Source organism: Taeniopygia guttata, chromosome 3, assembly GCF_048771995.1.
Source record: "Taeniopygia guttata chromosome 3, bTaeGut7.mat, whole genome shotgun sequence".
In the NCBI taxonomy this organism is placed as follows: Eukaryota; Metazoa; Chordata; class Aves; order Passeriformes; family Estrildidae; genus Taeniopygia; species Taeniopygia guttata.
Window position 1 is genome coordinate 58,794,788 of NC_133027.1, and position 27,317 is coordinate 58,822,104.

The 27,317-nt window shown below is 39.7% G+C and overlaps 1 protein-coding gene across 7 annotated transcripts in view; it reads left to right on the top strand.

Moving 5' to 3' along the window:
- PLEKHG1 (pleckstrin homology and RhoGEF domain containing G1) overlaps nucleotides 1-27,317 on the top strand; it is a 123,166-nt gene that overhangs the window by 73,648 nt on the left and 22,201 nt on the right. For all 7 annotated transcript variants that reach the window (XM_072926933.1, XM_072926935.1, XM_072926934.1 and 4 more), the window contains 3 exons: nucleotides 3,905-4,443; nucleotides 19,470-19,570; nucleotides 24,113-24,182. In XM_072926933.1, coding sequence (XP_072783034.1) covers nucleotides 3,905-4,443; nucleotides 19,470-19,570; nucleotides 24,113-24,182 — 710 coding nt within the window. The remainder of the gene's footprint in view (nucleotides 1-3,904; nucleotides 4,444-19,469; nucleotides 19,571-24,112; nucleotides 24,183-27,317) is intronic.

Below are 27,317 nucleotides of genomic sequence, written 5' to 3' on the forward strand. Positions count from 1 at the left end.
TCATAGACAGTAATCCTGAGGGGGGCTGTTTACTCTCTCTTCACTCTCATTAGTTCATTTTTGAATTTCTTGCCAGGCATTTGCTACAGACCTTAGGTAGCTGGTGGGAGAGTGAAGTTACTTTGTGGTACAATGGCAGAGTAAAAGTACTCTTTGGAGTTCTGAAAAGCCAAATACAGACCCTGACAAGAGAAAAGAGGATGGGCATGTGGCTGTGGCAGTGAACTCTATTCAACTGCTCTCCGTCCTGATGCTCTTGTGACTGCAGAATTTTAACAGAATTTTGACTTCCTGATTTTAACAGTGAGGGTAATTGAAGAGGTTATTTTCCTGCCTAAGTGTTCTAAGATGATCAAGTCCAACTGTTAGCCCAGTGGTTGTGCCAAGTCCACCACTAAACCGTGTCACCAAGTGCCACATCTACACATCCTTTAAACACCTCCACCATTTCCCTATGTAGCCTGTTCCAGTGCTTGATAGAAAGAAAGTGCTTGGTAAAGAAATATTTCCCAGTATCCAATCTAAACCTCCCCTAGTGCAACTTGAGGCTGTTTCCTCTTGTCCTATCATTTGTTATTTGGCAGAAAAAGCTAACCCCCACCTGGCTACAACCTCCTTTTAGGTAGGTAGTTATAGAGTGCAGTAAGGTCTCCCCTGGAACCTCCTTGTGTCTGATCTGAATGCCCTCAGCTCCTTCACATGCTTCTCATAAGATTTGTGCTCCACACCCTTCCCAGCTCTGTTGCCCTTCTCTGGACACACTCCAGCACCTTAGTGTCTTTCTTTCAGTGTAGAGGCCCAAAACTGAACACAGGATTTGAGGTGTGGTCTCACCCAGTGCCAAGTACAATGCTCAGATGGGTTTCTGAGGACAAACTTTTGAAGCCTTGCAAGATTTACAGATCCTGTGTTATTGGGAAGGGCTATAGATTTTTCACAGCTACCAATACCTGAGGCAGGAACTGAGAGCTGGGCAGAACCAGGGCATGGCCCCAAGCCCTGATTTCCATGAGCAGAGTATTTGGTTTAGGACCTGCCAGCTGAGGAGAGGAAGCTGCTTCCTGGTTCCGTGCCATGCTGAAGTCCCCAGTCTGCTGTGCCCTGCCTTTCTTACTGGTGTGCCAGCTGCCTAGGTGCCTACCTGCTGCTCTGCAGGAACACTGATTCTGAGCCATCAGAGTGCACCCTGAGAAACGTATTTTACTGGTTGGAGAAACAATGGAAAAATTGTAACAGAACTCTCCACACAGAAGCCAAATGACAATTTACATCCACCTGGGAAAGGAGAAAAATGAAGTAAAAAATAAATTTTCAGATCAATAGTCAGGATGAGGCTCTGAGGACACATCAGACCTAGTAGCAAATACCTAGTTTGGTGTAATTTATGTAGAAGCATACAGGAATAGCAATTTCTATAAAAAATAGAGGAATTGGAGTCAACCGTGTTGCATGCAATTAATTAGCCATGCATTGCAGTTGCCTGGGGTTTGCCAAGGTCACTGGGAATACAAGTGCTAAAGAGCAAGCCCATTTTAGCTATTCCAACTAATCCTCAGCTTTTTTAATAAGCAGTGATACTGTCATTAAATAAGAAAATATGTGAGTTTACTTTGGTTTTCTAAAACATGTTAGGTTCTAATGCTTCTGGCTACAAGTGTGTCCTATGTAAAACTACTTTTAACATTTTTTCTGACTCCAATGTCATTGATATGAACTGTATTTTGTTTCTATTTTTTATATGAATGAAAATTTTTGTGAAGCAAATACTACTATTAATGCCTTTGCATTATTACCTGAGAGGCAGACTGTATGACAGTGAAACAGGAAGTAAAGAATGTGAGGTAATAGAATTTAATAAGATTCCTTTACTTCCCTCCTGAATGTAGCTAATCAGGTGTTTCTTTGTCATGTAATTTTAGTAAAATACCTTGGAGTAAGTTAGCGGAAGTTCTACCCATGTTATCTTGTTTATCCTGTGCATTTTTCAAGGGGGCATTTTTCATTCAGCAATGTTGTGCTTTCTAACTTGAATGTGAAAAATGATCTAAAGCTGATAACAAAAATACATTCTTTCTTATCAAAAATATATACTTTCTTATCACCAGTAATAGCAAGGCACACATCACTTCCTGTACCCACATAGAAACAAGAGAATTTCACTGCATTTTTCTGTTTTAATTTTCTCCCCTATTTTATTGCTTTATATCTTATTTTGGAATTGGTACTTGATGTGGTTTATTCAAAAAGGGTAAGAAAATATGCTTCTATGCTTCAAAACTAGAAGAACCTGACACAAAGAAAGGCTATAGATTTGCAGACTACAAGATAAAACCAGAGGTACAGACCTGCTGAATTAGATTTTTAATCTAATGGCCACTTTCTAACCCTTGTAATGAGCAAATTACTCTCAGTGTTAATTCTGTGCATCACCTTGAGGGCAATACTTCTCCTTAATTGAAAGCTAATCCCATCATGACTGAAATAGTGCTAGTAATTACATCCAAATGAAATCTTATGCATTCAAGATAGGCCAAATAAATCAAAACATTCTTCTCTGGTATTTTATTCCTGTTTGCTTTGGATTTAATTTGGAAAATGGGAGAGTTGCTTTCAGCTTTGGAAGAAATCCTCCCCCTGCTCTGACAGCTGCAGGAGCTGTGTGTCCAGGAGGTTTCTGCTTGTAATTGCATAGCAAGTCTGACTCAGTTCAAGAAGGGCCACCTTAAAGGTTGGGCGGGTTTGATTTGCAGCTTTATGGTTTCTTTACTGAAACTGTTGTCAAGAGCTGTAATTACTGGTATGAATTTTTGAAAAGTTGTCACTGTACTAAAATAAGGACTAAGCTACTGTGCTGTGGGTAGCTTCAGTGTTGCTTTTCTTCCTGAATTGTCACAAGTTTCCCTTTTATCACAGGACAGGCATTATGAAATTCCATGAGTCTCTGGCAAGATTTTTTTTTTGGGAGGACATTTCTCATGGAAACAAAGCTTTGAAGTATTGAATTTACCTGAAGCTACTTTTGCAGATTCTTACGCTCCGTTACACACAACTTGGCCAGTGACAAATCTACATTGCATCATGGACAGTGTCCTGCAGGGCAGTTTGGCAAGGAAAATAAAGCAGAATTGAAATTCCAACAGGAAGACAGACATCTTATTTTGTTGCTGCACTGATCTGAAAAACAGCTTTGGGTCAGTTCAGTAGGGGGTAGTATTTTGGCTTGAGCACAACAGTTTTAGAATTACTTATTTTTCCCAGTAGAAAACTGAATTATTTGGCAGCACTCTTTCCAATGGGGACTCTTTCTTCAGAAACAACATTATTTTCTTTGGGAAATTGTTCTGCTTTTAGTATTTTTGTACAAGCCACAGAGCTGGTAATTGATAACTGCTTTTAGTTTTTTTTAAGACTGTTGGCATTACGGGATTCAAAATGAAAGACACTTTCTGGTATCACTGTGTTTCTTGAGGTTTTCAAACCTCCCAAACCAGGGTCAGGGCTCAGCTGGGAGACAGCAGAGATATCCCAGTAAAGTGGTGAGGATCTTTTATATTAGGGAAAATGTTTTGAGTTCTGTTTTTCTCCTGTGTTGAGCCTGAGCAGTGGATGTGCTAGCAACAAGCCCAGCGCACTGGCAGGAAAAGGATGTGCCAGAGACAGAAGTGTATGCAGGAGGAATGTGGTGTTGTAGCCCTCATTGGGGGATCCCCACAACTTAAAAATCATTAGAGTTACAGTGCCCCCCAAACCAAGTTGTTCTGGTTGTCTTTTGGTTTAAATAGAGTTTTGGCTGCTTTCTAAGCAAAAAGCTTTAGAAGTATCTACTGTCAAATTTTGCGTTACATGGAGCCGCAACAATAAACCCAATTCTTCTGTTTGTTTGTTTGTTTGTTTGTTTGTTTAGATGACTTCCACTTACCTCTTGATGTTGTACCAGCTGTGACAGAGGCCCTTGACTCCAAGAAGAAGGAGGAAGATTTGCACAAGGAGAGCAGATCTTTCCACTACTGTGAGAAAAACACCATGGACCTGTCAGACAGTGACCGTCCTGTCAGCTTTAGTTCCACTTCCTCCTCTGCATCCTCCAGGGACAGCCACTGCTCCTTTGGAAGCAGAATGACCTTGGTTTCAAACAGCCACTTGGGTTTGTTTAATCAGGATAAAGAAACAGGTGCCATCAAGCTAGAACTGGTCCCAGCCAGGCGATTTTCCAGCAGCAAGACACGCAAAAACTCTTCTGTGGAGCAAGAGGATCCTGAGGGAAACCTTGAGAAAAGGCCAAGCATGCCAAGGAAAGCAGAACCAAAAGGAGCAAGCAAAAACTGTGCGATGTCTCTGACCACAGAGCCCACCAGTCCAAAGCTCCTCTACGTAGACAGAGTTGTCCAAGAGATTCTGGAGACAGAGAGGATGTATGTGCAGGATCTAAAAAGCATTGTCAAGGTAGGGGCTTGGTTAAGACAGTGTCCACTGCTCCATAATGCCATTTTCTACATTGTTTGATTTCACAGTGGTATAGATGGACCTGATGATGGGACTGGCATTTGCTGGTCTTTTTAGTGTAACTTCATTGTTCAGGTGTATTTCTAGTTTTTATTTGATTTGATAAATCTAAGATGTTACTGTGTGTTCATGAAGAAATAACAGAAACATCCTACAGCTGACAGCAGTAGTGAACAAAGAGTGATAAATGCTTTGTAGTAAAAAAAATAGGATTTTTTTATATTTACAAAAAAAAAAAGTTACTCTGTGTCCTAGAATGTAGAGCAAGAAGCAAGACAGATTTAACCTCTTCATATGCTTTATGTAAAGGGTCTTACTGATTTTTCCTGGCCCTCCCAGAGTCCTACCCTTGCAAGTTATTTCCTGCTTTTTTTCCCTGTCCTTTTCATACAGCACACAGCTGCAGTCTGTTCTCTCTCTGTCCTTGGCCTGTGGTATTGAATATGGCATATGTATCTGCTGGAAAATACTGTTGTTTGGCTGTAATATGAAGGAATTATGTTTTCTTTAATATTTGTTCTGAATGGATGTAGCATTTTTCAGCAGTAGTAGAGTTTTTGTCTGATCCCTAGCCCAACAGCACCTTTCATTTCCTCTTTCTAGTACAGGGCAAAATATGGATGAGTCCTTCTGTGGATTGTTCTTTTCACTCTGTACTTGTGTCTGTGCCATCAGCATCATTCTGCTTTGCATTTTTGAAGATTACAATTGATTCCCTTGGCTATTGTTTGTAGCCTACATGTTTAACACACAAAGAAGTGCTTAGTGTGCTGTTTGTAGAACTTAGAGCTCCAGGTAGGTGTATGTGGTCACCTGAGACAGGAAATATCAGCCAGCTGGAGACACTCTCCTCACCTTCAGCTCTAACCTGCATGGTCCCATAATAGCAGGGGAAGAATGAGAAGATTTTGATAACTTAAATGCATGTTATGATTAAAACACCGGTACCCCACCCTGCAAAGTTCTGAGAAAGGTTGCTGTTTCTGCAAGATTTCATTGGTTTCTGTAGCTGGTGCTGTCAGTACATTCAACTGTTGCCCGAGTTTCATTTTGGACTGTTTAAAGTTGTCAGATGTTGCAAAACCAAGTCAGTTTCCGTGCATAGTAACCACTCACTAGGCATGGCTACCACGGTTTTGGAAACCTTAGCTCTCACTCATCCTCCTCTGCTGTAAACTGTACAACTTGAGAAAGCCCTTAGGGTATGCCACTAGCCCCTGGCCTCCAACTAGATTATGTACCTGTGATCACCACCCTCAGGTCCTGTTGGTTCAGCAGTTCTCAGTCAAACTTACTGTCTACTTATCCAACTCCTACACTTTCCATCTCCATTCATCTACCAAGCCAGTCATTTCATGGTCAAAAGGTTATCGGACTGGTCAACTTTCCCTTGGTGAATACCTGATGACTGTTCTTGATTACCTTCTTGTCTTTAGTGTGCCAGGAACTGGTTTCCAGGGCTAGCTGAGCATAAATGACCTATAAACATGGATGATTGCGAAATTCATATAGGATCCTGGTACTAATCATAATATCAAAAGCCAGTTCACTAAGAGTTAGCCTAGCACAGTATTTTGGGCAGTGTGCTTTCCAACCTATGTTGTCCTTAGATTATGGAGTTGTCATGCCTGAAGTAAAATACTATGAAGGAATGGGGCAAAATAGAATTTCATCCTTTTTATGCTTGTATTGACCTAATGCTGTTAGGGCATTGGTAAGTAAATAAATAAAGTAAAAAGTCATAACTTCTGTTGCCTTTTGAGTATCTGGGTGATCTTAACAGTGCCAAGCTGGTAGACAGAAGTAGAAATTGACTTCATGGGAGGGGCTTAATGTGATTTTTTAATGATCCTGGAGAGCTGCTGAAGTTTTCCAGTTTTCTTTCCAACTGCCGACAAGAAGTATTGGGCAGGTTTAGGATGAGGTACAGGTGCTATTATGAACCTTTGCTCCAGGATAAGCATTAAAAAACAACTGCTTCCCTAGCCAGTACAGCCATTTTGCCTGTGACCTACAAGGACAGTTGGGTTAGGATTGTCTTGAGGCACGCTGCTGTGATTCTTGCACAGGCAAGCACTGCAATAAGGATAGAGTGAACTTTTCCACCATTTGGTATGTTTTATCAGATGATCTGTTAAGGATAATTACAATTTTGAATGAGTGCAGCTTGAAGCTTGTTTTGGGCAAGTTTGTGATGAGAAATTGGATACCTCTGCTTCCTGCTTGTGTCATGCTGACAGGTGTACTGGCCAGGGCAGAACTCACTGACCTTTTCCTCTTCAGGGCCTAGCCTGACTTTTTCAAGTAGTAATGTAGTTAGAATAGACCTAAATGTCAATTAGAGTCACTTACTGAATGATTTTTTTTCCTCCCCCGAGTAAAATGATGTTCCCGAAGCTACAAAAAAATCCGGTATGCCCTTGCAGTTCGTAGGAGTCAGAAGCTCCCATTGATAATTTTTATAAATGCTTGTAACTGTAGAAAGACATTGACATTTCTGTTTTACCTTTGCAAAATGAAAGAATAATGCAAGTGCACTGTTACAATACTTGCATCTGCACCCCTATCAGTATAAAAATATAAGTAAAAAGGTCATTGGTATCTACAGAACAACTAGAGGGGACTGAAGTGTGCATTGTCTGTGTGTTTCACATATATTTGATGTAAACAGAAGTTGAACTTCAGAAATCTTGAACTCCATCAGAAATCTGGGAGACTTCATTTATGTGAATGAATTCTTCTACACTTTAATTCCAAATGTGACTTTTTTTTTTTTTTAATGTCTCCACTGAATTAGTTGAAGTCCTTCTCCTTTCTCCTCTCCAGATCTTTTGTCCCTAGCCCCCTCATTTTATACCTAGGTCTCCTCATTTGAAAAAGTCCCATTCCCCTCTGCACAATCTCCTGCTTATGATCTTGCTGCCTCTCTGTCCTAAGTATTTTCTCAGTAAATCCCGTCTGCATCCCATCAGTATGTTTTCTCATTTCCTTAGGTGATCTTTTGCTTTTTAGTAATAATCTTTCTCATGTTCTTCATTTCTGCGGATTCCAGAGCTCTCTCCATAGCTCTCTCAGCAGGCCTGACAACATTTTCATCACCATTCCTAATTTTCTGCCCTCTTAAGTGCACAGAAGTTAAAAGGGGTGTCCACCAGGCTTTCCTTGGTTCCCATTTAGTCCTTCTCACCTTTCTGTAGTACTCCTTTATGTCTCCTCTGCCCTGAAATTGCACAGCATGCTTTTCTATACTGTTTATGGCTTGCAGAGAGTCACTGAGACATGGGAACAATCTTTCCCATGCTCTTGCCTCAGAGGATCGGATGTGAGCCAGATGTCACTGGCAGCACCTGAGAATGGCAGTTGTAGGTTAAGACCGTGTGAAGCCTGAGCTGAACCTTGCAAAGGACCACTGCTAGAAGTTCCTATTGAGGATACGTGAATTTGGAGGGTGTCTGTTCACCCCACCCCGGTGTGGTCAAAAATAGGGGAATTTACATTAAAGCAGCAAAAGCATTACTCTGAGAAACAAAGTCTCCATTATGCTTGAATCTGCTGCTGTCTCTCCCTGAGACATGAGGATATGGTTCATGTCCCTGCTAGTCAGCCTGGGGGTGCTTGTCTTCTGAGGGGAAAGGTCACCAAAATTTTTCAACATGAGCAAAAAGGCATTCTTTCTCAAAAAGCCTCAGGGGAATGGCTTTGCCTAAATATCCTAGAACAACTCATCAGGAAGGCAGGTTTCTGGCATGGAAAGCTTCATCTGAGGTGAACACGTCTGTTGAAGCTATATACCCCTTGTGGGGTGGGGACAAGCCTTGCAAGGGGAAATGTTGGATGTTTGAGGTAGATACGTGTTGGGGCATCAGTGATGAAGGGAAGCCCTTCTGAGAGGAAGCCAGTGTTGGAATGTTATTGTTCCCTGTTTCCTGTCTCCCAGTGCTGCAGCTAGAGGATGTCTCCTGTGTTTAAAGCAGTTAGTTAAAAAGACCACTCTGAACACATTGTCACTTGTGATGTGTTAGTAAAAGCATAGCTGCTTGCGCTCTGGGTTTGCTGACTAGTGCTGCTCTGAAAGTTAATTCTTTGTAGATTCTAAATCTGGGAATTCCAGTATAGCTAAGGCATCCCATAATGCTTGTTCCCACATTACAGTTAATTTTGACATGTGACCTCTTTGTCTATGCCTGCTAACCTGCATACCTGAGAAAGATATCTTTGTATTGCTGGCATAAATTGCATGTGAAAATTTGGATAAACAATTTAAATTATGTGAAAAACAAATATTATTTTTTGTATAAATGTAGTATGATTATGAAACAGTGATAAGTTTAACTGTGAATAGTATTTGTTAAATTTTGAGCTGAACTTTTTCACTGCTTTTCTTTCCTCCATGAAGAAAGAGCAGTGTCAAATTCTGACTGACCTCCTTAAGGGAAAGTTTGGCTTAAAAACAAGGGAAGTTTTTTCCAGTAATACTGAGATATGACAGCTGAAACTGAAGCATCTCAGTACATGTCCAAGAGGCCTTCTTGAAGTGTGTGGAGTTTAAACAGAATTACAGCAATATAAATGAGAGCAGAAAAATGTTCCACTTAATTATTTGTAATGAATTTGTAAGTAGGTTTATTAGAGAACAATAGTGTTGTGTTTTGTTTCTGGAGTTGCTGTTTATGAATCAGGACCAGTGCAGACTGCTGAGAAAGGAGGTAGTTAGGAACACCACAGGGTAAGTTACCAAAGAGGTGTAAATAGCTATTCTGGCTATCCTTAAATAAATACCTAAAGTAAATCAAACTTCTTTCTTCTAATGCACTTCAGGGATAGCTCAGTTTTCCCTGCAGACTTCTTCCTTCCTGTATGTGAACCATATTAAACATCCTTAAGCAACCGAAAGTAGTGGAAGTATACACAAACTGGGTTTTGTGTTTGTGTCTTAAATAGTTTTAGATACAGTTGTTTCTGGAACTCCAAGATCTTGAACAAAAGTGTTTTGCCAGCTACATATACTATAAACTCCTCATCATATGTGCCCTTTAATGATGCCTAGCAAAAGCAGAAGCAAAACCCAAAACTCGTTTTGCTTCTGGGCAGGATGAGAAAGGTTCTGGGTTTTGGAAAAAGAGGTTTTATAGCTGTACAATAGGAATAGCATGTGTTGTGGACAACCAGAAGTAACCTAATAAACAACTCGTATGGTGTAAGCATCTGCTTATGCTGTGGCATGAAGGGGGAACTGTTTGTAAACTAACTTCACAGGAAATATGCAAAGCCAGGGTTATATATACTGATGCATGTTTTTTCTTACCTGCATCACCATTACTTCAGTCTTATTTCTGCTGGCAACATTCATAAATTTCTTTCATTTAGCATGTTCCCAAGTACTTGAAAGACACTGAATAAAATGTGATTGCTGCCTTCTGTTTCCTTCATCTGTACTTTGCATCCAGTTCTTACCTTACAGCTACATTGTAGGAACTTGCTGGGACAGAGGCTGTCTTTGTCAGGCGATTGCAGAGCTTCACTGGTTGACTGGGACTGCAAACGTTAAGACAGCACAAATGTATAGCCATAGCTTTGGGTTTGTTTTAAGGTCAGCTCTGTGTTTGCACAGCACAGAAGGGTGAGTTACACTGCAGTAATAAATGAGCTGTCTATAAATGTACAGTGAGCCTTTCTTAAGCTGTGGGTGGGAGAGAAGCAGCAGGGAGGGCTGTTGCTCTTCCAGGGAGCCACAGAATTGCTGAAAAGTCTGGCTGCTGTTGCTCTTGTCCTCCCTTTTCTGGCAGCAGGGCATAAATCATTCGACCGTGCTGTCTGCAACCTCCTACCCACTTGCTGAATGTGAATGAATATAGATTAAAGGATGAAAGTTAATCTTCTGTTCCAGAAAGCTTTATTCTTTTGGGAGCGGGGAGGCAAGGGGAAGATGTAATTTAAATATGGAGTGTGCCATTCAGGAATGCTGGTGGTGGCCAGGAGACTCCAGGATTGAAACATCCTTCCTGTGACTGCACTGAGACTGGAGCGGGACGTTGTATCCCTGCCCAGGGGGATGCATTGAGCCCTTTTGGGATTCAGGAAGTAACAAAAGAGAGGTCTCTTCACCTCTGCCCTCCCTCTTGTTGTTGCTTACTGGATGTGGATAAGGAGCTCCACAGAACAGAGCAGCAGCAGCTTTCCCAAAGTTTATATAGTAGGCAGGAAAACTGTGAAGAAGAGGTCTGGGAGCTGAGAGGCACGGATAGGAAGTATAGCTTATGCTGCAAAATTTTCAGTAAAAATTGCAATGGTTAAGTGAGGTTATATTTTTTGTAGAATGATTGGGATTTTCTGTAAAGAAATTTCATCATGTGGAGGTGATATCTTAAAGGCAAAGACATTTCTGCATTTCCAGCCAGGCTATAGTTTCTGGAATTACATTTGTGTATATACCCATTTCAATTTTGCTCCATGAAAATATTTGACCACTTTTAAAGTTGTTATATCACTGATATTAAATATTACTTGTCAGTGACCAGTGCTCTAGTAATCCATGACCTTTAAGCCTGAATGCTTAACAAACCACATAGTAGTCTCTCTCTTTTTTGCTTTTACCACTCCAGCAAATTAAGATGTGGAGGTAGCTGTTATTTTTCCTGGTTTCATGAGCAGACCATTTTGCAAATAAGACACTTTAACAAAGTTTTTCCTTACAAACCACCCTCTATAAACTTCCATTTCATTGCTCTTCATATATTCATTAGAAAAGCCATCCAGGAGTCTCTGGTAATCATGTGGTTACTAAGGTTAAGATAAATGCGTGTTTAGGATGTGTGCAGATTTTCTCCATTTTGCTGGGTTTGCATTTTCATTCTTTGAAAATCAGACTATTTCGGATTCCCTTCTTGTGTTTTAAAATAAACATTTATCATCTGGAATGTCTCATTTAACTTGTAAGCATATTGAGTTCTCTTTTAGAAAATGTTATCATTCATTTGCCTTACAAATTGGGGAAAGTTTATTTAATAGGGCAAGAGTCTACACCACAAGACTCAGGTTCTTTTCCTGTGTGATTGATATATTGGAAGGCCTCATATGCCTTAATAATTCTCCATGTTTTGTTTGATTATAGTTTAATAAGATTGTAATCAGACCAACTAAAGTATGTTGTAAGAAATAATTTATAGATGAAGTTTAATTTAAAAAAATTAAAATTACTAAACACTTCCAGCTGGTACTTTTTTGAGTAATATTGAGATAATTGAATGATGATGATTGACACCAATGATTTAGGTCTAGAAATCTTTACAGCACTTCATCTGCTTAGCAACCTCCAATTAATTGACATCCTGATTACTATTAATTATTTTCATTTGGCTGTTTTCATTACTGTAGCTTATTTCTTCTGTGTTTCCTTTTAGCTTTAGAAAGACATTAGATGAGGGCATCACATTACTCCTTAATGACATGTCAGTAAACTACTGATAGCATTTGTAATCCCGTGATCTCCACCTGTGCTCTGAACTTGCTTCTTAACACACCTCTGAGCAGCAATTCTGAGTGCCAGCTTCTGGGAAAAAAATCTTGTAGCTGCAATGTGGCAGTGGGTGCTGGCAGATAACTGAAGATAAATGTGGGACATGGATTTAATCAGTGGGTTTCAACTTCAATAAGTTAGTGTGCTGAAGTGTCTAAGTAGGGTTTCACATGAGTTTCTGTTCCCAGTGATTTACCCATAATCATCTTTACAAATGTTGGACCATTTACAGGACTTGTCTGTGTACAATCCATCAATCACAGTTTCAATTTGAGTGCTTTAAGGCATCTCTGTCAAATTAGAGTTTGATTTCATTGACAGCCTGTCTTCCAAGGTGTCTTTTTAAGATGGGAGATTTTAGCATGGAATTCCTGCAGTTGAACAAAGGAATATTATTGAACTCTGACTGTGTTTCATTAGAGCAAAAATTCACTACGACAAAGAAGGCAAAAATCCATGAGAGCAGTCCATCCAGGCAAGCTGACAGTTCAATGCTGGATCAGCTGGTGTCAGGTTTTGACCCTCCCAGAGAGCTTTGTAGGCACGGCATTCATGCTGAAATGTCTCATGGGACATAAGAAGAAAGAATACACTGCGCAAAAAGAAAGGACATAAGACCCTCGTGGAGTAGACATTGTAGGACATGTGAGTCCTAGAAGGGAGCTGTGAGACAGCTGGAAATGGATACAGGCATCCTCTAACACTGGAGCAGGGGCAAGAGGATGTGCAGAGCTTGCTTTAAAGGCTCAGGCTCTAAAGCAGGGAGGAAGCTGTTCTGCTATCTCCCAGCCATGCACACTGGTGAGGCAGTTGTCCTTGCCCAGGGCCCCTGTGAAAGGATTCAGTGCAACAGAGTGTTGAGGGACTTCTCACTGACAGTTTTCCAGGGCAAATTCTTTAGTTAATTTCCTGAGATTAGCTGTGCTCTGACAGCTTGAAGTCCTGTGACAAGTTCTCCTGACTGTTAAATTGTTGACATTGATGTGCCCTAGAAATTTCCAACTTTGAATACAAATGTGCCTGTGCTCATGTGCACAAGTGTTCAAAGGCAGCCTAAACCAAAGAAAGAGTGTTTTCAATGTGCAAAGCATGGTGTTAGGACTCAGGAATCCCTCACTGCTAATTTTGGCTGACACATAACTCCCTCTACGGCTTTCCATGAGTGTGGGTGAAACCAAGGGAACCTACTAGGGGTCACTACTTCCAGGCCTTAATAGCTGCAAATGGGACAGTGTTTTAACATCTATAATATAGGTGAGAAGTTGATTATCAAAAATCTGTCCCTCAGGAAGAGCTATGTAGAAATAAATACTTTTTTTTTTTTTAAATCCACTTCTCTAGGCAAAATTTAAGTTAATGCTGTTAACTTATTTACAAACCCCTAGCCGTGTGAAGTGTAGGGAGATATGTGTCATGATCACCTTACTCTGCAATGTTAAACAGTGGAAATAAAAATTACATGTGCTTTCTCTATTTTTAGTCTTTCCTCATACCATGTTCTCACGAGTTCTCCCACCATCAATCTTTGCCCTTGCTAGATGCAGTCAGTCAGCAGAGTATTGTCTTACCGTGTCACGCTTTATTGCCGCTACCCGCGGGCTGCGTGTGAGCCAGCTGCACGTGTCAGTTGGCACTTCCCAGGAAGCTGGCAGGAAGGACAGGTGAGCTCGCTATGGATCCTACACCATCCGCCCAGGGAGAGGATGGTGCTGCCTCCTGCCAGCTCAGAGACTCCACTCTTCTGCAGGGACACCGGAGAGGAAAGAAATCAATCACAAACTGCATCTAGTGTCAGACTGTGTAAAGCAGACGGGTTACCTTGGCTGCTCCCATTTGGAGGCTGACTGCCACTGCTGGGAGGTCTTCTCCATGTCCTTTTCCCTTGATGGCTCCTTGGAGAGTTAGTGCTCTCCAAGCATGTCCTTCAACATGTAGGTGTGTCCTCTGAAGCCCACCTGCAAGGTCTGGCACGGCCGTTTCCCACAAGGGCAGAGCTTTGCTGCTGCTGACAAGCGGCAGTCTAACATGCAAGGTGCTGAGGGATATAAAACAAATGGAAAAGCACATGGAGCACAGGAGCTTTCTGCTCACACTGCTGAAGGGAGCAGAGGAGGCTGTGTCTCCAAGCCTGCGTTGTCCTCAGAACGACCCTGGCTTAGGCTGTAGGTCAGTGGCAGGACTGTGCTGCGCCTTAATGAGCATTGCCCCAGTAGGGTCAGGTCTGCCAGACCTGTCCATGCTTTGGTCTGTCTGAGGTTTTTCCAGTTTCAGATGTCTGTATAGAAAACCCCACCAACTACCAATAAAAAGACATGCTAACAGAAATATTCTTTTTTATTGAGGTTTCTGGGTTTGCATGTAGTGAATCTGTAGGGTGGACAATGCAAGCATTTTTAGTTTTCAATCCCTTTGACTCCTATAGCCAAAGGAACCAGAGCAAGATAGCAAAGTATACATAGTATACAAACGTATATTGCCTTTGCAGAGCATAACAGTACTTTAAATAATTGAAAAGATCTGCAATGAACTGCCCTGACCAAAATTCATCATTCTTAGGCACCTGTCATATGGATAGCAGGCTATTCTTTGAACCACAAGGCATTCAGGGTATACTGCTGCTAATTTATCCAGCTGCTATACATGTTGGATAAATTAATAAATAAAATAAATAATGGAGAAAAAATAATAGGGAAAAAATCAGGCAAAAGGTGAATTGGTACATATTATTGTTACCTGTATAATTAGCAGAATAAGCTCTGGGAAGCATTTTATAGTGTCTATTCTAATGTACATCTGTTGCCCAACTTTCTTAGTTTACAAGTGCTTGGCTAGTTCGGGCAGCATGGCTCTTGCTAGCAGGCTACAAATAGGATCCATTTTGTGGTATGTTTTCCTTCTGGCCTGCAGCCTTTTCTTCCAAGTGGTTTTTGCTTAGTGCTTAGGTGGCTAAGGCTGCTGAGCTGTTTCCATGGTTCCTCTTCTGCACAGCCATCTGATTTTGGCCAAACACAGTGTTGTTGGGTAGAAGGAAGTTGGGAAAAACATGTGGCCATGAGTACGGGGTAGTACCTAGTAGTAAAATCTTCTTTACTAGCAGCATAGATCTAGGAAGTATCAGAAAACTGAGGGTCTGAGTAATGCTATGGCCCTGCCTGGATCATGTTTTGCTTGATTTAATATTACCTATCCCTCCTCTGTCTGCAACACTGCAAGAAGCCATTGAAGTTTTGATAAATACCTGGTTTAAAATATTTTTAGGTCAGAGACTAAGGTTTTATTATGTAAGTCCTCTGCTTTTGAACCCAGGATGTGATGATGAAATCAGACACATAAGCCAGCTTTTTCTTTCTTCTGCAGCTTGTTTAGGCATTAGAAAGCAAAGTTTCCTAGTGGGTAGAATCCTTTTTTGATTCTTTTTTGGTATTGATATTTAATCAAGTTTTCAGTTTTGTGGGGCCTGTGTGCCTGCCTCTTGGCAAAGCACTGCCTCTGTGCAACTACACTGCTCTTTTAACAATTTTGCTTATCTTTTGTGATATTTTTATATGCACACTCCTGCCCTGTAAAGGGCTTACTAAGAACTTATATAGTATATGTGTTTCTTGCAGAGCAGGATAAAAATTGATTCTTATTTTACAAGGTAGTGTGTTTTTTTACCCATTGTTTTAGAATTACTATGCTAATATTAGCATTAATATTATCCCTTTATATGTGTAATTTTAACATTGCCACAGTAATGGCTGATTTATACTATGGTGTAAACAACAATAGATGAAGTTTTCTAAGTGTGAATATGTGTTCAAAGGAAAACCAGGGTGTCTAGATGAAAATGTCCCACTCATTTGCATTTGGTTTCTAAAGTTTGGTCATGAAAAACATTAATCAATATGTGATAATAATTTTGCTTATTTTGTGCTTTTCTTGAAAGTTTTCTCCCATTTCTGATTCATAAAATTGTATTTTTTAGCCTCTAAGGTTAGTGTTTTCATAATTTTATTCCTGTAGAGATTTTTGGGGGTTTTTTTGTAATTGTGGAGGAGGAGACAGTAGTTAGGATATGCAACTTCTAGCAGACATTCCTTCTGATGGATTTGGCATGGTGAAAGACAAATGGGGAACATCAAACCTGGCAAGAAAGGCAGAGCAGTCTGGCAAGACTCTCCTAGTTTTTGGAGAGTTTCAAGGAAAAGGGAGGACAAAATTATACAATACCCTGAGAGCAAACCATAGTCCATAAATCAATCTAAGGAGACAGACATTTGTGAGGGCTTTTTTTCTCCTATAAAGTAAGCTAGATGTTTATGCCATAACTGCAGAGAAGCAATAAAAGGCAAAGGTTATAAACAAATCATTCAGTGCCGACAGAGGGCTCATAGATGCTGACAAGAAACAAATAAAGTGAATAAGGCCGGTACTCTGTTCTGATAAATTTCATTGCTTTCTGCACCACGTCATTACATTTGCACCCTGCCCTGTTATCTTGTAGCTCCAAACCTTTCATTATGGCTCCAGATGATAACAGCTGTTGATACACGGCAGTGACTACCATGGGGGTAAAGTACCATTTGCTAAGAAATAATTAGGAAAACCCCCAGGTCTGGGTAGCTTTGATCTGCCTGTGGTGTTGTCCTTGCAGAAGATGTTATATGCCAATACTGCATCTGTTTCCTGGATGAGTTCATAAAGCCTTTATGAGAGCACACGTGAACTATAAAGCAGTATAATCAGACAGGTTCCTCTGGCTGAGCCAGTGCAAGCAGTGTGCTACTGTGTACTGCAGGGCCTGATCTGCATGACACCAATGTGTTAGAACTGTCCAAGGTCCACCCTTTCCACAAAAACTTGGATACCTGCAGCTTTTTGCTGTGTGTCTATCTGCTTACACAAATAACAGCAGTGTAAACATGTCAGTGATATTGACAAAGATAGAGAGCTAAACCAGGACAGCAGTCTCCAAACTGTGGAATTTCCCAGCAGTATGAGATGAGGTGTAAGGTAACTCTGAATCTCAAGCGTTTTGAACAAATGGCCATCTTGCCTTACCCTGAGTAAGCACAAATCCACCCAGCTGTTTCTGGCTTGTTTCTGATCCGAGGCTGGGTGAAGAAGGGCGCCTGAAGTACAGTCTGAAGGAACTTCTAGCAAAAGGGAGCAGAGACTGTGGGTGTGTGGTGTATGTAGGCTGATACTGGCCTATGTTACAGGAGCGCAAGGGAACTGCCAAAGCACCTGCAGGCTGCTGCTTGGCAGCAGTATTAGAAGGATACCTGGTTCCATCTTTCTTACTAATAATTGGTAAAAGACTGAGAAGAGTAGGTGTATGGGGAGGAAAATCAGGATAAGAGAAAAAAAGGAGCAGAAACCAGGTCATGCATATAACACTGTCTACAATACTGGAAATAAGTGTGGAATGTTTGTTATTTTGGAGAAACCCAAGCTTCAGCTATGTTGAGATGAACGAATTGGAAAGAAACTCCTCTTGATTCATTGAATGTGCTGTATGGAGTTACTTATTGTAAAATTCCCATTCCTCTGCAGCCCAACCTTGTCATATCAGCTCAGGGTGCTGCAGTGTCCCTGCAGTGCTAAAAATGTTTTCAGAGGTTCACAGTTCCACTGGAGCTTTTCTATTCTTTGCTTTGATACGATGAAGATGTATCTCTGGTCAGAAAAGGTTATTTGTTTAATACTATTAAACTGGAGTAGACCTGAAAATATTATTTACTTCTGCCTTTGACCCAATATACTGCTTGCTGCAGTCCTGTCTGCCTCACCATCCTGAACCTTTTTACTCTTCTGCAGCTTCTGAGTATAAATAAAAAGCTGAAGTTCAGGGAACCTGTGGATGTGATTCTAAAGACTTCCTGCACAAATATATTTCAAGGTCAGGTGTGGGCCCTGAGGCTGCTGCCAGCCACAAGGGAAGGTGTAGTAAGGTTGAATGCTATGACAGGAGAGATGTCATGAATCTCCAAGGACTTGCCTGCATGTTGCCACTCATTCCTCTTCTAGAAAACACTGAGGTTTACCTTGGAATAGACTTATTTGCTTTGTCCCAGCAAAAAATACTGAGTTTCAGGAGTGATGTGGGCTACCTTTAACTGGAGGTGATGACAGAATGTGGATTATTGATAGGGGAAGGGGACAGGAAATTCTGCTGGTACCTAAACCTGAATCTTGGTTACACCTCTGAGTTTGCTGACACTGCTTCAGTTGAACAGAAGGATACGGGCATGGAGGCTTAAATGCTGTAATTCTTAACCTACTGTATGAGGACATCTAGAAACCAAAAGTCAGATCCTGGTTGATTCAAACCTTTGTCCTCACAGAATTTACACAGAGAATAAATCTTGGCTAGTGTGTGTGTTCTATAATACTTTTTTTTTATGACTGTGGAACACAGTTATATCTTAGAAGTTTGCATGGTCTTGTTGGCATTTTGCAGGGTTCCTTTCCTGCAGCACCCTGGAATGCTGTGTTGCTTTTGGGAGGTTGCCACACCACATTGTCTAGCCACAGGCTAAAGGATTTTATTTATTTTTATTTCACATTGTTTCAGCTGTTTTCACTTTTATTTCCATACTCCAGCAGAATTTCTTCATGAATGTGGCAGCACATCAGGTTTCTTGTTTCATGAGCTGTAGTTAAATAGCCTGCTGGATTTGTTTGCCCTTATGAGAGAGTTTTAATACTGTAGCAGCAACAGGAAAAAAGGTGACATTGAGCTGTTATCAAACTGAAAGAGGTGGGAAAATTGTTCTCCCAGAACACTGCTGATCTGAGCTTTTTCTAGCTGTCATGTTCTTATTCAAATAAAGTCCCTGGATGAGAGTCTATCAGTCTTGTAAGGGCAAAAAGAAATTTTTGCTAGAGTATATAGCAATGTAATTTACAATGTAACTCTATGCTTGGTAAAGTGCATGGACATAGATACATTGAGATATGTGTTCTACATACTCTGAATTCTTTGGTAAACATGATTTTTTAAAAAGTAATTGACTCAGTGGTTGCTTTTCTGAGCCTCTCTTGCTTGTGTGGCTTTCTGTTCTTCATTATATAGCTTTTCTGTTATTAAGACTGCATTAAATGGTGTTCTTCATCTCTTGTATTTTTTTGCCTTTGAGCCAGCCAAAGGATCAATTAAGATGTCACTGTGAATGAAATTTGAAAGCATTTGTTTATCAGTAGCAAGAGAAACATTGGCTGTGCCGTCTAAGAGGTATAACTTAGCTTTCAGCCTTTTGTTATTTTCTTGGTTTCAGGGAACAGATAAGTACTGTTACCGTTCATAAGAGAGTGACTGTTCTCAGACGGGCTGCTGAAGGCTTTATTGTAATAATAAGGTGAAACTGATATTCAGAGACTCATCTTGTGCAATAAAACATAGCTTTGTTTACTGATCTAGGAAAGGAGGAAATGTCTGAAGACCTCCCTCTCATTTCTCTTGTAGGATTACCTTGACTGTATCAGTGATCAGACCAAGCTCTCCCTGGGAACAGAGGAGCGATCAGCCCTGTTTGGAAACATACGAGATATCTACCATTTCAACAGGTAAATTCATTTTTAGCTAAATGGAAACATTTCAATAGCCCGTGTTAACAAGATGGAACAAACAAGCCAAATTCACTTTTATCACTTTTAAACTGCCAAGATCTATAAATCAAGAAATTATCTAATTTTGATTCTAAGCAAAGTTGGTTTGCTGACATCAGATTTTTTTAGCTCTTTATTTGATGCACCAAGACGGCCTCCATGTACTTTTTTTGCTTTTATGCTGGGTATTTACATGAATGTAAGCCTAACCTGCTCTGTGCTTTAGCTGAGCTTAATGCAAGACCACTGTAAAAGAAATTCTTGCCTTAATGAAGAGATGCTTTATTCCTACTATATCAGCTCCTTCTGTGTACCTATTTATATCACCCAGATCTGGCTTTTGTAGTGTTTTATGCTACTAGATGCTCCCTGAATTAATTTCTCAAAAATGTATTCAAGTACCTTTCCTTAATTGAAGTTTTTTGTTCAGTGTCTTTTCAGCCTTCTCTAAAACTCTGTAGGTGGGATTCTAGTGTATCTTGGGAGCCTGAAGTAAAATGTCTTGCTTGCATGGCTAGTGCCACATTGTGTGGCATCTCAGTATCTGCAGTTTGAGGAGCATGCTGCTGCTACTTCTGTCTTAATCCTCTATTACTATAAAAATTATAAACTTAGTTTGCATTTAATGAAAACCTGACTATTCAACCAATGAAGAAAATATAGTGACAAAGTTCCCACATCTTTTGTATACCAATACTCCTGTAAAAGCTCTCTTAGCTTTGCTATAGTTAACAAAACATCTCCCAAAATACTGTGTTCTTTGAAGATCAACAGATGATTTAATTGAATCAAAAGAGGAGTCTGAAGTGGAGCACTTGTGTCAAAGATAATCTTCAATGTTTTTCCATCATCATGGGAAGTTACTTTTAAGGGCTTCAACTGCTGGAATTGCTGTTTAGTGTCAAAGGAAAGAGTGAGAATGGATCTATTCAGAATTTATGGACAAAGATGAAATCTGAAGTCTTTTCCCAAAGCTTAAAATAGCTACTGCAGGGTAATGGAAATATGCTTAACTAGAAAGCTGCTGTGTCCTGCTTCAGCTACAACAACTGACTTTACTGAATATCTAACAGCTGGAAAATACATAGTGGTAGTATGCTAAAACAGGCTCATGGACTGCTTTAGAGCTATGAGACAATGATTGTGAGCTTACAGATTCCCAGTGGTCACAGAATGGAAAAATACAGTCCTGGCCATTATATTTTCTGATCCTTCAAAAGCTAGAAAAATTACAGACTTGATAGCTAGGATGCATTTATGCCAGCTTCATTGCAAATATTGCCTACTAAAAGTACTTTCAAGTATGATCAGTTGTTATACAGAATTACTGAGCTGTGAAAAAAAAAAAATAAATTGCAGCAATTGGGAAAAAAAAAAAAAAAAACAGAAAGCAGTTTTGAGCATTTTTAGAGATAGATATGATAGGATGGTTAAAACTTACTGGAAAGTTGTCCAAAGCGTGTAGTAAATTAATAACATATTTCAGGCATTCTGATATAAAGTTCTGCTTAGAAATTGTGAGTCCTTAAAACTGAACACTCACTGTAGATCCCAATATAGCTTCAAGGATTAAGTTTACTCCTGTGTGAAATTTGCCTTGTAGGTTTTGGGTCCTAAGCATACTCTAGAGATTTTTAATTTATTCTTAGTTTCAGAAAAAGGTCCACTTGGCAGTTCTATGTTAGTAGTTTCAGATGTTTTTTGTGAGCATGATTTTATAAATTTAGAATTATGTTGTTGTCCTCAGCTTTGAATTTGATAAATAATCAATAGTCAAAGGTTTCAGTCTGGGGTTTTTTTTCAGACTTGCAGATCTGAGAAATTTTATTTCAGTGAATGGGACTTTCTCTCAGCTAAACTGCCTAGGATTTTCAAGTGGTGTGTTGAATGTCAAAAATGATAACTTCATGATTATTATCTCTTTTTGAAAAACTATTTATTTCTAAGATTCATGGTTATAAGGTCTGGCTTCTTCTGAGGAGAAGCCATCATAAAACTTAATCAAAAAATCAAAGCATCCTAAAAGACATTGTAATAAGATTTTCATTCATTTGACTTGAAAAGATAATGAATGCACTGTATGCAAAATTGTCAGTCTTTATGCTTCCCTCTCTCATTCCAAAGGAGTTAGCATTAGCTCCTGACAATGTTTATACAGATTCAGATTATCCCAACCCACAGTAACCTCAGCTATATAGCTCAGTATATGGTCTTCACTGGCCCTGGCTCCTGTGTCTTGCTTCAGTCTGAATCGTGTTAGTGATCCAGCTGAAAGAGCATGAGTTCCTCCAGCAGTGCTCACTCCTGCTCCCTGCCTGCCTGGCTGGCACAAGCCAGTTGCAGAGGCCAAGAACTGTGACCAGCAGAAAACCTCTGGATATTCAGGTGAACAGGACCAACACTTTTCTCTGTTGTTCTTTCTGCCACCTGCCAGGTACTTAAATGTAGCCTATAATAACAGCCCTACTTTTTCACATCAGCTTGGTCTTATAGGAATTTATTTAAGATTTTCAGAATGCCTGAGCATGACAGTTTTGCTGTTTTTACCATAGCAGACTGCTCTTATCAATCCTGTTCTTACCATCCAGATGAGACAGAAGAGAGTGCAGTGTAGGTAACAAACTCTTTTAAAAGCAGCCCTTGCACTCTGGGCTTGTGCTGAAGACACAAACCACTAGTATGTTTAACACATACACATGGACTCAATTGCATGAATATATACAATCTTTAAGTGTTCCCCTCTGTATCATGAAGGAGAAATGATGTGGTTTAGTCAGAGACCAGTAGGAATAAAATTACAGTCCAGGTGCTACATACTTTTGGCCATCAGGAGAACATCTGACTGCCAGACAGCAGGAATCTTCTGAGTCTGTTTGGCATATTTGATGTTATTTCCAAAACTCGTGTGTGGGACACTGTCAGTCAGTATTAACTGATGGCTATGGTCACCATTGCTACAGCTTGCTTCTTTTGCTGATGTAAATTAGCTTCATGAGGGTGGGGTATCAAGCAAGGGTCATATTTTTATTCCCATTTTGATGAAGGGTGAAATTGAGGTGTAGAGGTTAAATTGTCACTGTACAAAGTGACTTAGTGACTGCTGAACCCAAGGTCTTTGCCTTTGTTCCTTGTGACTACATGTTGATTTGTCCTTTTCCTTCCTCCAGTAATTAGAGAAGCAAAGAACAAGTCTGGAAACTCTTCTGGTTTATTCTTTTTTTCTACATGCAGAGGGAAATTGTGTCTGCTTACAGGGGAAGAGGGTAGATCCCTAGATATAGGCCTAGGAACTCTTAGGCAAAACTTGTTCAGGGAACCAGCTGTGAACTGGAAGAAAATAGCCCTAAATGGAAAATCATCTGTGGGACTGTGTGTGTGGTTTTTTTTGGGAGGTGGGGGAAGGATCGAGGGGGAAGAGGGTGAGAAGAAGAAAATTCTTTTAGAGAACAATTTGACAGAAAACTTAGTTTCTTCTCTCATTTTTCTAAGTATGTCTTTCACTAGGACTGAAAACTCTGGATCAAGGAGATAACCTTTGAGTTTTTCTTCTTCTACTTGAATTTTTCACTGGATTTATTTTTAATAAATGAATTTAATTCAACAGCAAACAGGCTCTGTTATTGCTTTGCTCCTGTTCAAATGAATTAATTTTCTCTTTGGCAAGTAAAAATTATAAAATCCTCTCATGTGTTGTTTTTATGCATGTAGAATATATGTGTATATATTCCCTTACAGAAAACTTTTCCCAGGCTAACCATTTTATCTTCAATGAAGAAATACACTAAAAGTAGACTAATTTTCCTGAGCAAGCTTCATAACATTCTTCATGTGTGAAAATATGTGCCTTGTTTTCACCAGTATTTTTCAGAGCAGTTCATCATCTCCCTTGGTCAAGTAAAGCTTGTAGAACATAAAAAGTCTTTATAAGACAGTGCACATGCTTCAGTAGCTTTTAAATTTTCTTAGTTTTATATCATGTTGGTTGATATACAAGCTGCACAAGGTGTCTGCATCACTATGATTATTGTTAAAGAACTGTCAGTCACAGAATCATGGAATAGTTTGGGTTGGAAGGCACCTGTAAAGGTCATCTAGCCTGGCCTCCTTGCAATAAGGAGAGACATCTTCCATTTGATCAGGTTCTTCAGAGCCCCATCCAACCTAGCCTTGAATGTTTCTAGGGATGGGACATCTACTTGAAGGAAGGGGCTCAGCTTTGCTTAGCAGAACAATAGATCCATGGTCAACCTGATGACTTGAATTTTGAAATAGTAGGAATACCATTTCCTTTTAGTTCTCCTCTACCTGCAAATAAAAAAACCCAGCAGCTGAGGGGGGGAGAAGGGGCATCAAAGGTGTTCTTGTTCCCTTTATAGGGCTCCCTGCACCATTAAGTGCTGCTGCCATGAATAGCACAGCAGTGTCTGGTTCTGAATATACAGGTGTGTCTATTCCAAGGTCTGCCATAATTGTCTTACCTTGTCCTGTTCTTTGTTTTAGTGAACTTCTGCAAGATTTGGAAAACTGTGAAAATGATCCTGTGGCTATAGCAGATTGTTTTGTTTCCAAGGTAAGTCTGCATCACCAGTTGCAGAGTGCTATGGGGTAAATAAGATTAAATTTTTAGCTTTTGAGGCCTAATCCTGACAGCCTGTGTAATGTTAACCAAGAAAAGTCAGCAAACCTGTAGAAAGGGAAGGAATTTCTATTAGTAATTGATAGGGATATGCCTCTGATTTACGTTTCTAAAAAATCAAGACTAAGGTGTCATTTTCTTCAGTAAGTGTATCTGAGCTGGTTTATTCAGTTCATTTTTAGGGTTTCCTTTTTTTTGGTCAACTATTACAGGGTTCTCTAATGTAGGTGATCAAGTGGTACTCCAGTTATGCCTTGTCAGCTTAAAAAAAAACTAGAGAGTAAAACTGGGCTGCATTCTTAAAAAAGGCAATAACATTAACATAACAAATGCACCCATATTGTTTTCTGATAATTTTTCCTGAAACCCACAACTATAGCTTAAATTTTCTTTTTAAATGGAATGGCCCAAAATCTAGACTTAAGATTCAAATCCCATTCTCTCTGTAATGCTTTGAATTTTCTGAACATTGATAGGATCTTGATTCTGTTGGGCAATACTGAAGCCAAAAATATGGAGTATGGGAAGTGGTTAGATGCAGCAGAAATGCAGGGAAGAAGATGACCTTCATTGCAGGAAACACAGAGAGCCAGTCATGGAGAAGGGGAATGGCTATAATGAATAGAACAACAATAAGTTAAATAATTTGGGCTTCAGATGATGCTAGTTCACTACAGACTTCACTGAAGAATCTACATATGTCTTGAATCTGTAGAGCCCAAATGTGTTAAAAAAATAATGCTATCTCTGTGGTATTTCTGGAGGAAGAGAGATCATGTAGTTGTCTAAAATTGAATAATTTCTTTATAGGTGTGTTTTCCTTTTTATATTAAAAAATAATAAAAGAATAAAAAAATCCCAAACATTAAAAAACTCCAAAGAAACCAAAAAGCCAAAGCCTATCATGTTTTATACTTTGTCCTAAACTCAGCATTGTCAGCACCAAGCATTCAATGTAATAAGTCTAACACATGGATTTAGGATTAACAGGACCACCCTCTCATTAATTCAGTTATTTGTTTGGCACTGTAGAGACATAAGGGATTTTATAGTAAATTAGAGTGATGATACCAGCTAAATGCTACTGTTTCATCAGATCTCTTGGTTCAGCTGAGTTTGAGAAAGCTGTAATTTATCTAGTGATTGGTCGTTTGTAAGCACTGAGAGACCTTAGTTTTGGCACCACTACTACAAAAGTAGGATGCATTTTTGCCCCATGGCAGTGGGGTTTATGGCATGTTGTTATTGCTACAAGTAGCCTGGATTGAATTGAATTGAAGAAGGAGAGAGAATGGGAAAAGGGCAAGTGAAAAGTCCTGCCTCTGGAACAGAATGTGCCCACTGAGTCTGGCTGATTAGAAAATAGCTTAATAAAAGCAGTCTGGGATTCTGGTGGGCAAGAAGTTGTGAGTAAGTCAGCAGAATGCCTGTGCAGTGAAAGCCAAATAGGAGGCCTTCAGGGTATTTACAGATAAAACAGTTTGGAGCTGGTAGATATTTCTGCTGTATTGCTATTTCTGCTTTTATAGCTGGGACCACTGGGACTGCTTCTGCTAGGATGCAAAACAGGAGATGGTGCAACTGATAATAAGAAGTCCAGGAAAGAATTGTTTTTCATTCAATTTGGCCAACTGAAATGGCTTGTCTAGTTGACTTTCTGGCCATTAGTTCCAAAACCCATCTGCATATCATTGCTTGTGCCTTTTGTTCCCTTGTCAAATGCTTTTAGTATTTGTATTATTGGCAGGCAACTGCCTGATGGCTCAGAAATTGCTAGAGATTGCAGTACTAGCAGGCATTTTTTAGCTTCATCCAGACAAGTGCAAACACTTAAAAGCAAAATCAAACAATACCAAAATACCCCACAGTTCTGGTTTTGGCCACGAGTATTTCATTACAGCAACTGCTGACTGCCTTAACAAACTCCAGTTGTCCATTCTTGGTTGCTTGTGTCTTCCCAGCACCGAGAAGTGGAAATAAAACTGCCTTTTTTGGCAGCATGTGCTCCTTCATGTCTTATGGGACTTTGGCCATTTATTGTTTCATTGCTTCGAGTGTGTTAGATCTTCACTGTAAGTTAAGCACAGGGATATTATCATGCTGAAGTCATAGCTCACAGCCTTAGCTAATGGATATAACTGTGCTGGAGCTTCTTGAATGCTTCCAGGGGAACTGTGCTTAGATTACATGAGCTCTGCACCTAGTGCCATTTTTTTCACCCAACTGTGAATATTGTAGGTGTTGCAAATCTTAAGGTATAACCAAGTTTTCATTGTGGTTACTGTGTTTGCTTTTGGCACTCTTAAGAAGCTCAGTAACAGCTTAAAGTAAAAGTTGTTTCTTTCTTAGAACTCGTGAAATCACATTAAGTTGGTTTTCAGTGCAACAGAACAGTTACGATTAAACTCTAGAGCTTCTTGTATAAGATGTTTTATATTTGTGAAGATGTGGGGAGCTTGATTTTTAAAGTTTTGGATCATTCTCTTTGAACTTGGTTATTTGGTTTAGCTCAATAAAATTTATTGTATAGTATATTATACTTCTTTCACACAATCATACATGATTGTGTTTCCTGTGTATAACTTTCATGCTTTGGTAGTAAAAAGCCTTGAAACTTTTAAGGGAAAAGATTATCAAAACACATTTCAGCATAATTTGAACAAAAAACACATCATTGTGGATTTGAATCTTTATCTTAACATTTTTTGTGCTGAGTGCCCAAAGTAAATAGCCCCTAAAATGGCAGCTTTAATTTATTAACAGACTTCGGCAATGTTTTTAGTCTAAACTAGCCAGTAACATAAAACTCATTAACCAATAAAATAATGATGATTTTATGGAAATGGAAATACTTAATAACAACTTACAACATTGTATTGAATCCCTCTGCTTCCAAATATTTTAATACAGTAATAACTCACAGGCAGATAGACACAAATGCAGAAAAGCACACACACTTTAAAACCTGCTATCCAATCATGAATTGCAGTCTTTTTTTCTACCTCAAGATGCAGATGGTGTGGGTATGGATATTTGTTTTACAGAGCAGGATGGCTGCTGCATGGAAAT